Source organism: Lepidochelys kempii, chromosome 10 (genome assembly GCF_965140265.1).
Source record: "Lepidochelys kempii isolate rLepKem1 chromosome 10, rLepKem1.hap2, whole genome shotgun sequence".
Taxonomy (NCBI): Eukaryota; Metazoa; Chordata; order Testudines; family Cheloniidae; genus Lepidochelys; species Lepidochelys kempii.
Genome location: NC_133265.1, coordinates 20,379,150 through 20,395,185, shown reverse-complemented (window position 1 = coordinate 20,395,185; position 16,036 = coordinate 20,379,150). Strand labels below are relative to the sequence as shown.

General features: G+C 41.7%; 1 protein-coding gene across 3 annotated transcripts; it reads left to right on the top strand.

Moving 5' to 3' along the window:
* The first annotated feature begins 13 nt into the window (after positions 1 to 13).
* Positions 14 to 14,228, top strand: NTAN1 (N-terminal asparagine amidase). Of its 3 annotated transcripts, XM_073362361.1 has the most exons (11): positions 14 to 100; positions 2,490 to 2,769; positions 4,861 to 4,963; positions 5,061 to 5,126; positions 6,801 to 6,909; positions 8,185 to 8,258; positions 8,985 to 9,038; positions 10,719 to 10,772; positions 11,517 to 11,614; positions 12,732 to 12,845; positions 13,035 to 14,228. In XM_073362361.1, exons 2-11 carry the CDS (start codon positions 2,689 to 2,691, stop codon positions 13,212 to 13,214), a joined length of 933 nt encoding a protein of 310 aa, XP_073218462.1. In that variant the 5' UTR covers positions 14 to 100; positions 2,490 to 2,688; the 3' UTR covers positions 13,215 to 14,228. The 3 variants fall into 3 exon arrangements, with proteins under 3 accessions (XP_073218462.1, XP_073218463.1, XP_073218464.1); XM_073362362.1 differs by lacking the exons at positions 14 to 100; positions 2,490 to 2,769; positions 5,061 to 5,126 and having other exon boundaries at positions 4,938 to 5,003; XM_073362363.1 differs by lacking the exons at positions 14 to 100; positions 2,490 to 2,769; positions 4,861 to 4,963; positions 5,061 to 5,126 and adding an exon at positions 5,147 to 5,169.
* Positions 14,229 to 16,036: the final 1,808 nt, after the last annotated feature.

Genomic DNA, 16,036 nt, shown 5'->3' with positions numbered 1-16,036 from the left:
AAAGGACTCATCTTAAGCAACAGTAAGAGAAGAATGGTTCCAAAGTGATCAAAACTTTGCATTCTTCCCCATGACACCAATGGCTTTGTCATCATGTTAGGTGAACTCAGATACAAGACTTTTTTTCCAAAACATAGTGCCAGTTTTTCCTTCTGGCTAACGTTGGTATATCTTGTATGTGATCTGGGGATTTGCGTGCACGATTTTTAAAAAAAATTTTAATTTGCTCTTGAAAAAGATTTGCTTTGTATCTAGATCCATATTTTGGGACATCTTGAAAATTGTAATGTTAAAAAATGAGTACGTATTCAGTTGTCCTAGCTCGGGGTGGCCAACCTGCGGCTCTGGAGCCACATGCAGCTCCTTGTATAGGCACCGACTCCAGGGCTGGAGCTACAGATGCCAACTTTCCAATGTGCTGGGGGGTGCTCACTGCTCAACCCCTGACTCTGTCACAGGCCCTGCCCCCACTCCACTCCACCCCACCCCCTCCCCTGAGCCTGCCATGCCCTCGCTCCTCCCTCTTCCCCTCCGAGCTTCCTGCACACCATGAAACAGCTGATCAGGAGGTGTGGGGAGGGAGGGGTAGGCGCTGATCTGTGGAACTGCTGGTGGGCGGGGAGTGGGGAGCTGATGGGGGACTGCTGACATATTACTGTGGCTCTTTGACCATGTATATTGGTAAATTCTGGTTCTTTCTCAGGCTCAGGTTGGCCACCCCATCCTAGCTAGTAAAACAATCAAGACCAGACCTTTCAGGTTGTTAGGGATCTTCAGTGTAAGCAATATTTTAACAAGGGGCTCCCACAATGTTTGTGTCTTAGTCTGTGACAAATCCCCTGATTTGAGCTATGTATGATCACAAAGAAAATGGACACTGCATTCTCTTTGCTTCTTTTTCCCATTTTAAACAAAAGTGCTTTTATAACCTATAACAAAAGAAGGCAACAACACTTAGCTAACAAGCTTATTAAGCTGCACTTTGCTAGAAGTCACGTATCAGGAGGTAGCCGTGTTAGTCTGTATCCACAAAAATAACAAGGAATCCGGTAGCACCTTAAAGACGAACAGATTTATTTGGGCATAAGCTTTCATGGGTAAAAAACCAATTCTTCAGTTGCACCTGAAGAAATGTTTTTTTTACTCACGAAAGCTTATGCCCAAATAAATCTGTTAGTCTTTAGGGTGCTACTGGACTCCTCGTTTTTGCTAGAAGTGTTTATACTTTGCTGGGCAAAATTATAGTGAGAATACAGCTGGTTGGAAAATGAAAGGGGGAGTCTAGTTTTTCTCCCAGCATCTTTAAATTTTCCATTCAGGTCTAACTAGCAATATATATAGTCCAGTGCTTATCATGTGCCATATGACGTTTCTGTGTGTGTCTTTTGAGAAGGAGGTCAGTTTTGGGGATATGTACCTCTGGGAGATTACTGGGAGATTAATTTAAAAATACGTTGTATTTAGTGGAGTCAAAAGCAAAAATGCCTCTAAGAAAAATATTTTTATGAGAGCTAGTTATAAGTAATATCTGCCAGAGATTTGTAGTAGTATCCAGAGAGGGCTGATTTCATCCCAACATTTCCTTCACTTCAATTTGCTGATGACCGTTTGAGGGACCCTTCCAGTGCAACTCATATTTTAGTAATTAAGTCTGATTCTGCTGGCTTTTGTGAGGAGAGAAAAAGCAGATTTGTTTAAGAGTTAAATGAATTAATGCGATATATGTCAAACCCCAGTATCACTTCCCAGCAGGTATAAGGTCTGACTTGGGCCATAGGAAGTGAGGGTTGTGATGTGAGTGCTGCAGATACCAAGCCAGTGCATAGGAAGTAGGGGCTGATTGAAAGTACCAAGTTTTAAATAAATATTTCAGAATGTGCCCCACGCAATTAATTATTTACTGCGTTTAAGGTATGATACTCTTAATTTGACATGATGTGCTAAATTTTCAGCATGGATCTAACTACCCACAAAATGTGTGGATGTGAGGAGAGAAAATCTGTATGTTCGAGTACCTCTTACTGCTGCCTCTTATCTAAAGACAGGATTTTTACATGTACCAATGGCTGGGACAACACGTTCAGTGGGCCTCTTTTTGCTGGCCTGCTGAAAATTTGGTCTGATGAGTATTTGTGCCCTGTTTGTGTAATTGATGGTACTCTTCATGAGAACTTAAAGCCTATTGTCATGGCAGATTCCATGATGGGTCATTATATGCTGCCTGCCTAAAATCTCCCCTGTAGTTTCCATTAGAGATAGTTTAGTTTATTTTAAATACAGCCCTTCTGGAGTTCAGTAGTCCCTGTCCTGGAGGTGGAAATTCAGACAGATCTATTGCACTTGTCCTGGCTGTGAATCACACATTTCTTCAATCCTTTCTGGGGTTGCAAGTTTCATTTTAAGAGGGGAGAGCACTTATGCTGCTCTCTTGGGAGTTGGGGTGAGGTGGTCTAACGTGCATCAGTATCTTTTTCTTTCCTCGCCCTTAGTTGAAATCAGGTTTGCAGGCTCCTGCAGCAGACACTCCAGGCTGTTTGCACGGAACTATTCAACTCCAAACCAGGCTTCCCCATCCGGACTACATCTCCCAGAACCCCTTGCGATGTCAACCCATGTAGCCTCCCCTCCCAGCTGGATGCTATCGGAAGTAGTCCGCTCAGCAGCCTCAGGAACAGGCGCTTTCCAGAGATGCCTCTGCTGATTAACGGGGAGCGGATCGACCTGGCCCAGACCCCGGGGGAGGTGGTCCGCACCTACCCGCACCTGGAGGTAAGGGGGCGGGGGCTGCTCTGGCAGGGTTGCAGGGAAGGAAGGGCAACCCCAGCGGGGAGGCAGGAGGTTTGTCGGATTCCAGCCAGGGAGGCTGCAGTGCCCAGCTGGAGGGAGTAGGTTTGTGGCAGCTCCCGAGCTGGGCGGGGCGGAGCAGTCTTTGGACGGGGAGGCCCCCTCTCCTCCAATGAGAAGTCCAGAGCCTGTTGGCTCTAACTGGTGGAGAAGGGGAGTTTACCAGTGTCACAGGGAAGTTATCAAGTAGTATGGGGGTCTGTACACCTCTGTTTGGCGCTTTCAGTGGGCTAAATGCCCTGGCACAGGGTACATGCAGTGTTGTAGCCATGTGGGTCCCAGGATATTAGAGAGAAAGCATGGGAGAGGAAACATCTTTTACTGGATCAACTTCTGTTGGTGAGAGAAACCAGCTCTCAGGCCAGACCTTGTCTCTCTGGCATAGGGTGCTCTCCAGTGTTAGAGACCTGCCCACCCCAGTGTGGGGTGCTGGCTCGGAGGGCAGAAGCCCTAATGCGGTGGCTGCATGTTGGAGGCATGGACATCCTGGCATATGGTGTTCTTGGGGGCCCAGAAGCTCTGGCATGGGCAGTGCAGGGGCACAGGTGTCCGGCTATGGGTATTGGAGGGGGGTCTTTATGCACCATCAAGAAGCAAAAAGCCCAAGTGCATTTTTTCCCCCCTTCTCATACTAGAGAATGCTATCGTGTTATAGCCACTAGAAATGGAAAACCCCCATTGAATCCTCAAGTCCATACCCTATAATAAAGTTTCTGGCTAGATTCTCACAGGTACTAAGCCCTTGCAGCTCCCAAATCAGGCTATGCATAGCTAGTCTTAGACATTGCTAGAACAAAACAGATTCAAGTTTGTAATTGGGTATTAAAGTAAATCAGTGTTGAATGATGTGTGTGGTCAGGAAATAGAGTACTCAGTAATAGTTTGGTTTATGGGAAGGAGGGTTATGTAATGTTTTGTGGAGCGTAGATGAGCAAATATCACTTAGAATTTATCCCTCTACTGCATTCAAGCCAGTGGGAGCAGTTTCTTACTAGCTAAAGAAGTGAACATAGTGTTTGTACTCCTACTTCCAAGACAGCTACTAATGGGGAGACCCAGAGTCATTTGAGCAATCCAGGGTTTGCTGGTACAGTAGACTTTGGTTCATTCTTCAAATAGGAGGCTTATGTATGTTAATTATCTAGTACTAATATATAATAATAATAAAGATTTATAATGAATGAAATCATCAAATAAAAACAACTTACAAGAAATCAAGTTGATTATTTTGTTCATATCTTCTGGTATTTTAGCTCTAGATTGTGATTACCTTACTCACCCTGAACAGTACCTTCCTCCATAAGGAGCCTTTTTGACTTTAGCTGGACTACTCATGTTGCATCATGCTATTTGGTGTCTGTGTGTAAGATTATCACAGTCAAGCCTTCAAAAAATATCCTTTGTGAATTTCTCTTAAAAGCATCCAAGACAACAACTATAGGGAAACTAATAGGTCTGACTTAAATATTTAACTGTTCTAGTCATAGCAGTAGACTGAGCACAAAGCTAGGAGCCAGAAACTGCTGAGTTCAGCTCTTGTGCTGATTGATGATTGTGTGGCCTTGGTCAAGTCTCTTTCTTCTTCTGTCTGTCCATTTTTGAAGTGGGGATGACTGTCTCTGGGGTGATGTGAAGATTAACTGGTTAATGTTTGGAAAGAGCCTTGAGGATGTAAACACTCTTCTTCTTTCTTGCCACTTCCCTCTTTGGGAAGTGACTTTTATAGCCTTCTTCCAAAACTCATGATTGTACACTTGGCTGTTGTGGAAATCAGTCACTCTCAGGTCCGCTGATATCCAATCCATGTTCCTAGTCTTTGGCCTCCGCCTTCGTTATTGAAGATGTAAAACGCCATGAAATATAAGTATTTATGGTCAACCTTAGAACTCATGGTCTTCCCTGAACTGCCACCTAATTCCGTTTGTTTTCCATAGGCCTGGGTCGGTCAGTGTCCATTCTAGTACTTGCTGTACCTGTTCTTTCAGCCATTTTAGTTTGAGTGCAATTTATTTACAGGAGAAAACAAGAGTTCTAAGAGGCCAACCAGCTCAAACAGTGGGACCCAAAGGACTTCTATATATCCAACAAAGAGAGTTTGCAGTGACTACCCCTAAAGATGGTACGTGGGGATGCAATAATGTTAGCTATTGAAGCAACAGGCATGTATTACTTACATACATACATACATCTTACTGTATTTCTCTCCTTTAAAACAGGATCCGTGTCCATTCTTGGGTCTGATGATGCAACTACCTGCCACTTGGTGGTGCTCAGACACACAGGTATCATAAAGGAAACCTGGACCATGAGATGCATGTTTCTCAAGTAATGGCTGTGTAATAACTGTTATTTCATATGGAATTTCCACATTTGGTGTATTGAGTTTGCACTGAGTGTTCTAATTCATTGAGTCTAGTTTGCATGGGTCATGTTTTAAGAAACAGATCTTGCTATTACCAGCCTTCATTACCTTCGGCAATACACTAGAGCTGCGAGTTCACCTAACCCTTGGACCGCAGGAATCTGGTTTTTTTGGTTAAGTAATTGACTTGTCTAGTGACTCAGGGCCTGTCTACACTAAAGAATTTAAATCGATCCAGATTTAGATTGAAAAATCCACCCCCTTGTGCAACGAAGTTAAGCCGACCGAAGTCCCTGTGTAGATAGCACTACGTCCGCAGAAGAATTCTTCCATTGACCTAGCTACTGCCTCTTGGGGAGGTGGATTACATATGCTGACGAAAGAACCACTCCTGTTGGTATAGGTCAGGGGTTCTCAAACTGCATTGCACCCCGACCCCCCTTTTTGACAATAAAAATTACTACACGGCCGCAGGCCGGGGGACCGAAGCTTGAGCCTGCCTGAGCCCCACTGACCGTGGTGGGGGGGGGGGGGGGAAGGAGGAGGGCGCAAAGCTGAAGCCCAACATGCAGCGCTGAAACCCTCAGGTTTCAGCTTCAGCCCTGGGCCCCAGTGAGTCTAAGCCAGCCCTGGCGACCCACTTTGGGGTCCCGCCCCACAGTCTGAGAACTGCTGGTATAGGTAGTGTCCACACTGAAGTGCTGCAGCAGCACAGCTGAGTAGTGTTTCAAATGTGGACAAGTCCTTAGTGACTGAGATGGGACTGGAACTCAGTCCCTGGCTCTTATGAAGGCAGCACGGGACCTAGTGGTTTCAGCAGGGTACTGGGAATCAGGAGACTGAGGTTCTGTTCCTGACTACACTGAATTTGTGTGATATCAGACAAGTCACTTAATCTCTTTTAGTGTCAGTTCCTCCTCCTCTAAAATCTGGATGCGGTTTATCCATTTTTATTAGCTGCTCTACAGAATGACAGAGTTTTTGTTGCTGTTGTACGGAGCTGTGGTCAGGTAAATTGTACATTGATGAGGCCTCATCTGGCCTCATCTGGAGTACTGTGTCCAGTTTTGGGCCCCACACTACAAGAAGGATGTGGATAAATTGGAAAGAGTCCAGCGAAGGGCAACAAAAATGATTAGGGGTCTGGAACACATGACTTATGAGGAGAGGCTGAGGGAACTGGGATTGTTTAGTTTGCAGAAGAGAAGAATGAGAGGGGATTTGATAGCTGCTTTCAACTACCTCAGAGGTGGTTCCAGAGAGGATGGTTCTAGACTATTCTCAGTGGTAGAAGAGGACAGGACAAGGAGTAATGGTCTCAAGTTGCAGTGTAGGGGGTTTAGGTTGGATATTAGGAAAAACTTTTTCACTAGGAGGGTGGTGAAACACTGGAATGCGTTACCTAGGGAGGTGATGGAATCTCCTTCCTTAGAAGTTTTTAAGGTCAGGCTTCACAAAGCCCTGGCTGGGATGATTTAATTGGGGATTGGTCCTGCTTTTGAGCAGGGGGTTGGACTAGATGACCTCCTGAGGTCCCTCCCAACCCTGATATTCTATGATTCTATGAAATGTTTTCTTATTGCCTGCCTTCCAGGGAGTGGGGCTACCTGCTTGACACACTGTGATGGATCAAACACGCATGCCGAGGTGTCGCTGATTATGAGTGCAGTAAAATCGTTCTCTAATGACACAGAATGTGGAAGGTTGGCACTGCTATATTATGTCTTGTGTATGGTATTTCACAAGGGTCACTGTTGTGTGTAAGGTGAGAAATTCTAAATGTGATCGTTTGGGGCTCAGATAAAGAATTAGCGGTGTGCTGAGCCAGGGCAGGAAAATACATCTCAACAAGGTACTGTTTCCGCAGTAATATTTTTTTGCCTACTGGCATTTACAGATTTAGTTGCTTTTCTTGTTCTTGATTTACTGACATCGACGTTTGTATGTATATATTATTTTTGTAGTTCTCTTAGCAGGGTTTTAATTTAAAGCGTGATGCTGCTTTGAATAGTGTCTCTGTAAAACTGCCATTGTGAGGGTCCATGTTTATTGGGTCTCAGCGATTTCCATCTCAAATGTGATTAGTTTCACAAATGAATTTTTGCTTTTTTTAAAACTGTTGGTCCTGTAAACTCATCCTGGGATCTGAGTTAATCTGGAAGTTTCTGGCTTGCACATAAAACAATAAAGATTCTGAGTCAGAATTTAGTTATAAATTCTGTTGCTGTTGTGGGAGCCAGAAAAGAATCCAGCTCAATTCCTTTTGATCGTGTTTACTCCTGTTAGACCTGTAGAAGCAAAACTTGGTAAAGCTGGCAGATACAACGCTGAATATACCTGGTCTAAGACTTTCAAAAGCCTGTTGCTTTTGAGTATCTTGCTTGAAACACCTTAAAGGGGCCTGATTTTCAGCTGGTGACTACTCAGCACTTTCTAAGAATTGGGTCCCTTTACGGTGTCTGAAGTTGGATACCTGAAAATCACTAGTCACTTTAGAAAAGCTTGGCCACAGAAAACAGACCTATAGAATGAAAGAGGAGTCCTATTTACACAGACGTCTCACAAAGACCCCATCTTAAGGTTTGAGTGGGTTGTAAGGAAGTCATTGGAGTACATTTAATTGATCTTTGTTGAGAAGCTTAAAACATAGCTTTGTAATTTAAGGTCCAGTCCAGTGAGGAGCTGAGCACCTATTAAATCCCATCAAGCTCAGTGGCAACTGCCCATGTTCAGTGCCTCTCAGATTCAAGTCCTTAGTTTGTGCTGCTCAGCTGATATTCCCTATAATGTCCAGAACAAAGAGGTTACTCACATTAGGTCATGAGATAATACACAATCAACTGGCGCATATGACTGTAATAAATGAGCCGTCTCTAATGATCACTGTACGGTGTGGGCTGGGGATGGTATTGAATAGCTATTCACTTTGAGATGCCTTTTTAATTACTGTTTCTTGTTATTCCATCTCTATTTGTTAGGCTGGAAGTTCACCTAGTTGGAGGTTTCAATGATGATAGGCAGTTATCACAAAAACTTACTAATCAGCTTCTTAGTAAGTTCACGTTTTTTGCATTCTCATGTCCAAAAATTAGAATTCTGGCTGGATTTGGGCCAAGTGTGTGTGTGTGTAAAATCTTAATCCTCAATTATACAGTAGAAAAAATCTTGGATTTGAGTTTTCCTGCACTTGAGAATTTGAAGTGCGTCATGTGTTTATACATGGGGGTGGTGCAGTGAGATGATTTACACATGTACTGTGTGTGTGTGTGTGTGTAAAATATATATCTATATATATCTAGATATATATGACATGCTGTATGATCTTGGGCAAGTCTCTTCTCTCTCTACCTATATTTCCCCATATATAAAATGGGTATTACTAATGAATGTACCCTGATAAATGTGTAACAAACTAAACCTGAGATCACAATGCCAGAGCTACCTTAACCGAATGCTTGTAAAAGGAATAAAATGTTGATAGAACAAGGCTTTCTCTTTAACAACTTTCTGCCCTTGCCTGTGGCCAGTTGTGTGAATTACTGTTATATAGAGTAGCTTTCTCTTTATTTTATAAGAGCAAGATATTGAGACATATCTGGAAAACAAACACTGGTCCATGATCTGTGTCAAGAACAATGGAGTGGGAGATTTCCTGCTAGTAATGAGGGCCTCGCATCTAATCTGCAGTGCATAGTATTAATATACCCCATCGTTTATATGCAGCACATGCCTTGACATGAGTCAGTTTTATACCTTGCTGCTACTGTTGTTGCTGTAGGAGCATTTGATCTCCAGCAAGATGATGTCCATATAGTGACTTTCTGTGTGACAGGTAAGAGTTTTAAAGTTTTCCCTTTTGTAAAAAGTATGTTTAGTGTTTGAAATAAATGTAAAGAAGTACTTGTGGCACCTTAGAGACTAACCAATTTATTTGAGCATAAGCTTTCATGAGCTACAGCTCACTTCATCGGATGCATACTGTGGAAAGTACAGAAGATCTTTTTATACACACAAACCATGAAAAAATGGGTGTTTACCACTACAAAAGGTTTTCTCTCCCCCCACCCCACTCTCCTGCTGGTAATAGCTTATCTAAAGTGATCACTCTCCTTACAATGTGTATGATAATCAAGTTGGGCCATTTCCAGCACAAATCCACTCTCCTTGAGGGGGGTGGGGGTGGGGATGGGGAGAAAACCTGGATTTGTGCTGGAAATGGCCCAACTTGATTATCATACACATTGTAAGGAGAGTGATCACTTTAGATAAGCTATTACCAGCAGGAGAGTGGGGAGGGGGGGGAGAAAACCTTTTGTAGTGGTAAACACCCGTTTTTTTCATGGTTTGTGTGTATAAAAAGATCTTCTGTACTTTCCACAATATGCATCCAATGAAGTGAGCTAGAGCTCACGAAAGCTTATGCTCGGATAAATTGGTTAGTCTCCAAGGTGCCACAAGTACTCCTTTTCTTTTTGCGAATACAGACTAACACAGCTGTTACTCTGAAACCTGAAATAAATGTGAGGCTCTTCATTTGAGTAGACACAATCCTTGATCTGGCCTGTGAGCTTTGTGAGTCTGAGAGCTCTAGGCACAGGAGGGCTTATAGCCTACAGTGTTTACTCCAGAGTTGGTATCCTGGAAGTAGTGATTTACCACAGCACACCGCAGGTAGGGCAATGGCTAGGTTAGGGCTTCTCTTATCAGAAGTGCTATGGTAACTTGCAGTTGCTAATAGGAGCTGTGGAAATAGCTGAAGTATTTCACACATGTGGTCCTGTGAGCACTCCAAATTGAAGACTTTTGTGTTTCTGCTGGGAAGGAAATCTAAACCCATCTAGGATCAGTTAACAGCACTAGACTTTCCGCCTGCATTTAATGTGTTTGTTTAGTCAGTATTGCAGCAGACAGATGAATGAAGTGTGTAGGAGCCTGGACGGCTAGAAAACACTTGCCCCAAATAAATGTTTTTATCATCCTTTTCTTCGGTTTCCTTTTTCCTCCATCGTAGCCAATTCAAGTCTGATTATTTTTGATATCTCCTCATTTTCAGTGAGAACACTGGCTGTAGCTTAAACCTTTGAAACATGGCATCATTACAGCTGTGTGTTTTTGTAAAACTATTGCATGTGAAATTGAGGGGCTAATAGCTTTGGCTAGAACCAGTCATGGTGTGGATAAATGTCCACCAAAGATAAGGATTAATTCAGAACTGGCATAAGCAGTTGCCATTCTTCTGAGATGGAACTACCCTGACTGTGTCTGAATTTGTCCTGTATACCATGATAATAGACACGGTATAAAAACATAAATAGATTCATTTCACTTGAGTTAAACAAGGATATGAACTCAAGTCTTCAGTTCCCTTGTGGCTGCTTTATACATGTCCCACAATTCTTTTTTTTTTTTTTTTTTTTTTTTGTGGTAAGGTCTGGGCACCTCCCTGACTAAAGCTAAACTAATGCTGCTTGGAAATAAACATGCTTTGACGTATTTGTTCTTTTTCAAACAGAATTAAATGATAGGGAGGAAAAGGACAATCATTTTCCAGTCATTTATGGAATAGGTGAGTATAATGCATCTTGTATACTGTTTTAAAGTGGTTGCTGTTGAGACTTGCAAAGGTAACACCTTTGCCAGCCAAGGCTAATATAGGAGATACAAAATACCATGGTGCACAGATCAGTGTAGCTCTGATGCTAACATTGGTAGCCAGAGACTGGCTTTGCTAGACACTGAAGATGTACTGCTGCTTGGGAAATGCATTTGGAAAGGGTCCTCTTGGTCAGGAGTATGTATATATTTTTTCTTTTTCTTTTTATTGAGATCAATAGAGAGAGCTTGAAGGTTTATTTCATGGCATTTAGCTGAACTATTGGCCTGCAGTGAACTAGACTGCTCATTCCTTTGCCTTTTCTGTTTGGAGTCCAACTTCTTTCTGATGGGTTTAGTTGATTTTGTTCTTCTTAACTACTTTCAGTTTCAGTAATCTTTATACCACTATAGGAATACAATTTTTATCCAAAAATTGTATCTTCAAATTGACCATATTCCTTTAAACTTTCCTCTGGGCTGCCAGAAACCCAACCAAAGAGCACTGTGAAGATAAAAGCGAACCAGAAAGTGAAACTTACCAGACATGTTTCTCTATCATAGTCTTTGATATTTGTGTCTGATAGGTTCTGACATTCACCTTTGTTGTGCCAAAGAGCGCTGTTGGTCTAGAATGTAGTGCTTGTTGGGGGATGGACATTTTAAATGTCATCATTAGCTGGTTAACTGTGTTTTATTCAAACCATTTTCTCCCCAGCTGTGAATATTAAAACAGCAGAGATTTTCCATGCAACTTTTCCAGATAAGGGACCAGATGAAGATTTGCGTTCAGCCCGTATGTTAACAGGAGGACCAGTGAGTGAAAACAAATATATATTTTGGTGGGGCGGGGAACAAATCTTAAGAGAAAAATACTCCTGATATGTGTTTGTCTGTGTCAGAAACTAATAGTTACTCCTTAAGGAGAAATTACTCTGAGATAAAATACTGCCAGTTTGTGGTTGTGTAACCAGAGACTAACACTGGACATACCAGCCAATATCTGTACTACAACATCTGCTGCTACCTGATGGGAAACCTGACACAAGTGTTCGATTTGGAAACAAGGACAGAGTTCAGTATTTGTATTACAGTAGCTCCTGGAGGCCTCAGCTGAGATCAGAGCACCACTGTGTGAGATGCTGAACAGTCAGGCTCTGGCAGATGAAGAGTGAGAGAGGGGTAGTGGTGTTACTCCAATTTTACAGACCTGGAATTGAGATACAGAGACAAATGACTTGCCTGAGTCATGCAGGAAGTCTGTGGCAGAGCTGGGGATTGAACCCAGCTCTCTTCAGTCCACATGATCTCTCAGAAGCAGGTGTGCTACATAAAGACACTGCTTTCATCTAAAGCTTACAACTTCAGTAAGAAGACACTCACACAAGGCAGTATTTGCAGGATCTTGACCCATGCCTACTAAACCATAACAGGGGAACACCCTCTACTATCCCCAGGATTATGGCATAGAAGCAACTGGAATATCTGTGAGTTTAAGGTTTGCCACTTAAGGAATTGAGCCCAAAATTCTGGCACAAAAAGGCTATTTAGCCTCTTGTATAAGTGTAGAGCAGCTATTTTGTCCAATCATTTGGTTAATTCAGGACGGAGTTGGGAGGGAGAATTGAGAGTGGCAGCAGTGGTGGGGATCCTGCCTTGCAGGGTGGACAAGGGAGCTGAAACAAGGCAAGCAGTGAAGGAGAGTTAGATGGCTGAACAGGACAGGAGCAGGGGCACACTGAAGAATAGCCTGTTGGCCTAGGACAGGAGCTGCAGTTTGTTGCATATCAGAGGGTGGGGGAAGAAGCTGTGAAGCCAGTTCTAAGCTCATTCCCCTTCATGGCATCTTTGGCTCAGTGTGATAGAGGGTTCAGTTCACTTACTGCTGCTCAATTTCAATAGGGAAACCCTCAAAGTCTGTTCCCTGTTACAGATGACTAATATTTATGATGCAAAGACAGAGCAACTCCACATTGGACCTTACTTCTGGATGCCTTTCCCACATGTGGACTTCTGGTTGAACCAGGATGATAAACAGATATTACAGGTAACTGAAGTTACAAAAATATGTTTTGTGCTAGCATTCCATCAACCCTGATGGCTTTTCTGTGCTGTGCTGAAGGGGGGTGGGGGGTGCATTGTCTAGGCCAGAAATTAAAGCTAGAGGCACCAGTAGCCATGCGATGTTCTTATTCATCTGGTTCGAAATAGCTCATGACACCATCTTGTTTTTCAGAATCTTTCCACATCACCTCTCGCTGAACCACCCCACTTTGTTTCCCACCTTAGATCCACATTGATGTTTTTAAAAGAGCATCCATTTCCTGCTGACTCCCTGTTTCCTAACAGGAAACCTCGACTTTATAAAAAGACTGAAGAAGGCTTATGGGAGAGAGTCCATTTTGAAACTATTTAACATTGAGGTAAACACTGAAGGATGTGCTTTAGAAAAGCACAGCCTTGCCACAAGCGTGGCCACTGTGTTGCAAAGAGCATTTTTCTGAATCCATGTTGGTCACATCCCCTGCTGTCCTGGAGATCAGACTAGCATTGTTTAATGCTTTTTCAAAATAATACTTTGGCAGAGGTGCATTTGTTTGCACTGTTACTCACCTAAGGGAGTGAATGTTTACTACTAAAGTCAGTATTTTCTTGTTTTCAGATGGGCCTTAAAATTGTGCCCCCCTTTTTTACTTTTGGTGCTAATCGGTTGCATATTAATACCTTGTGCAAAATCTGCCTAGAGAGAGATTTAATATGCACTTGCCCTTTCAAGAGTGCTTTTCTGAGTTGGGACTAAGTATCCCCTGAAATACGCTTTAAAGTACAACATGTATACAAACATATTCATTGGTAATTGGGTTTCTTTGAGAGAGAGTTCTTCTAGACACCCAACCATTAAGTCCTTGAATGAATAGATTAAAAAAAATTTTTTTTTTGGTGACATAGGTGAGATTTTTCACTAGTTGGATGGGGGCTTTTCTACACTGAAAGATGCAATCATTAACCCTGTAGGAATGATTGCTGAGCATAAGCCTTGAAAGCATATTTGTTAAACAGTGCCATTTTACCACTGCTGTTAGAGTAATATTGTATGATTCAGTACAGCTTTCCAATTCTAAAAATGTCTAGAATAATAAATCTTTATATTTACTAATAAAGAAACTGGAGATGTCACTAGGCATCTTCTATTAAAACAAACATTAAACTCAACTTTTCACCATTTCAGTTGTTTGCTTACTTTCTGCATTTCTTTGAAGCTTGGACAATGAAAATAAAATGGCCAAAGATGCTCACTCACTGCTACATTGTTTGGGTTGCAGCAAACACAGGAAAAGATGTAACTTCACATGCTGTGGCTAGAGTTTAAGAACATTCATGGAAATATTTCTACAACTCATATTGCTCTTTTTTTAAAAAAAAACCCCTCTTTAAAACCTGCCTGACCCTGATACTTTTTTAAGTTAAGAAACTACATGGAAGATGTCATGAAATACTTGCTTGAGGTTTGTCATCTCTGTTTTGTGGTTACATGTGTACATCCCTGAACTCTGAAAACTTGACAGTTTAGTTATTCTGAAACTGCACCATTTTTTGATAAGTCTGTCTATATAAAGTGTACTGTGCTTTAAAAGCCCTAATATAAATTCTCAGTGTTGTAGATAATCTTGTTTCACATGACTAAAATGATAGGTAAAGGATCACACAATACAGTAAGTTATGGATTTCAGGTTAATTGTGTAGTTACTTTCATCTCTCAAATATTGTTTCATTTGCTTTTTGTATATCCACCTGGTAAGTCAGGGCAATGCTGAATTTGCTAATTACAACTTCACTAAAGCATTCCAGTAGAATGAATGAGGCCTGTAATTCCATGTCCAGTAAGAAGAGTGGATTCAGCTTGCAGCACTTGTCATCTGGTCAGGCCCTGGTGTGATCTCTCCTCTGCCCAGGTCTGTTTTTAAAGTCTCTTCCCTTAATCAGTATCCCACACAACACTAGTCATGAGCCTACCATTTTCTCCCCTCCAGGCTCCTCTTTTGTTTCACTGTATGAGAGTAGTAGCCCTAGGGCTTCTCTCTGGAATCTTTTAACCGAACTCAAAAGCAACTTCTGTCCCTCCCTGGACTTGAAACTTAAACATCCTGGGTCCTCCCTACAGTAATGCTGAGGCTCAGGCTACCTTGCTGGAGTCTTGTACTTGTCTGAGCCTTGAGTGAACTGGAAGTAGCAACAACAGTTGGAACACAGTGGCTGTGCAATAGCTGGCTAGAGATTGTAGTAGAGGTATTTGATACCCTAGTTTTTCTTATGTCATCAAATGGTACCTAGAACAGCCATCCCCATTGTTAAAACACTTGTTTTCATAAACTACCACACCGATGTTAGTGCAGCTTTCTTCAGTGGTAATTGAATTCTCAGATGTTGTAATTTGAAGAATCTTTATTGAAACATTTGGGTAATATCTAAAGTATGTAGCTCTAGTCCAACAAAACCACTAGTTCAGCAATTCCAAATATAAAAATATTAAATTAATTTTGCCCCCCCACAAATATACCCATGTTAATATACTTTCATTTCCAAATAAACTAATAAGGAAGACTAGTTGACTTAATTGTTTTTGTATTTAAGAAAATTGCACTCTGTTTTATCTGAGAAGTATCTGAAATTATAAACAAAAAGTTTGACTTAATATACTTTAACTACAACTCCCCAGCTAATCAAAAACTGAAAAGTTGATAGTACATATAAATCAACAAAAAATCCTTAACAAAATATCACAATGCTATCCAATCCTGTTACCACTGGAACCATCATGATGACCTACACAAGGTAGTAATTTACGCACATCCTATTTATGTTAAGGGAATACTGGTGATAGTGTTAACAAGTCAATTTTGTAGGGCTGGATCTATTTTTTTTCTAGGGTGTCTGTTTTCCTTCTGCAGGTAATATAGTGGAGAAAATACTTCTGAACATTAAACTTCTGTCTAATATCACAAGTTAACAGATTATAAAGGAGCTATGTGCTGTAGTGTATGTAACCTATAATTTCAAGTATATACAATATCTACTAAAAGTAAGTTATGTTACTCAAATCAGAATAGTGTAGAAACCATCACCAACATGACTTTTTCAAGCTTTACTAACTTTAAAAATATCTAACCAAAGATTCCAGTAACTGTGTTCATAGGATGGGTTATAGAGGGTGTACAGCAGTAAATGAGGCTAGATCTG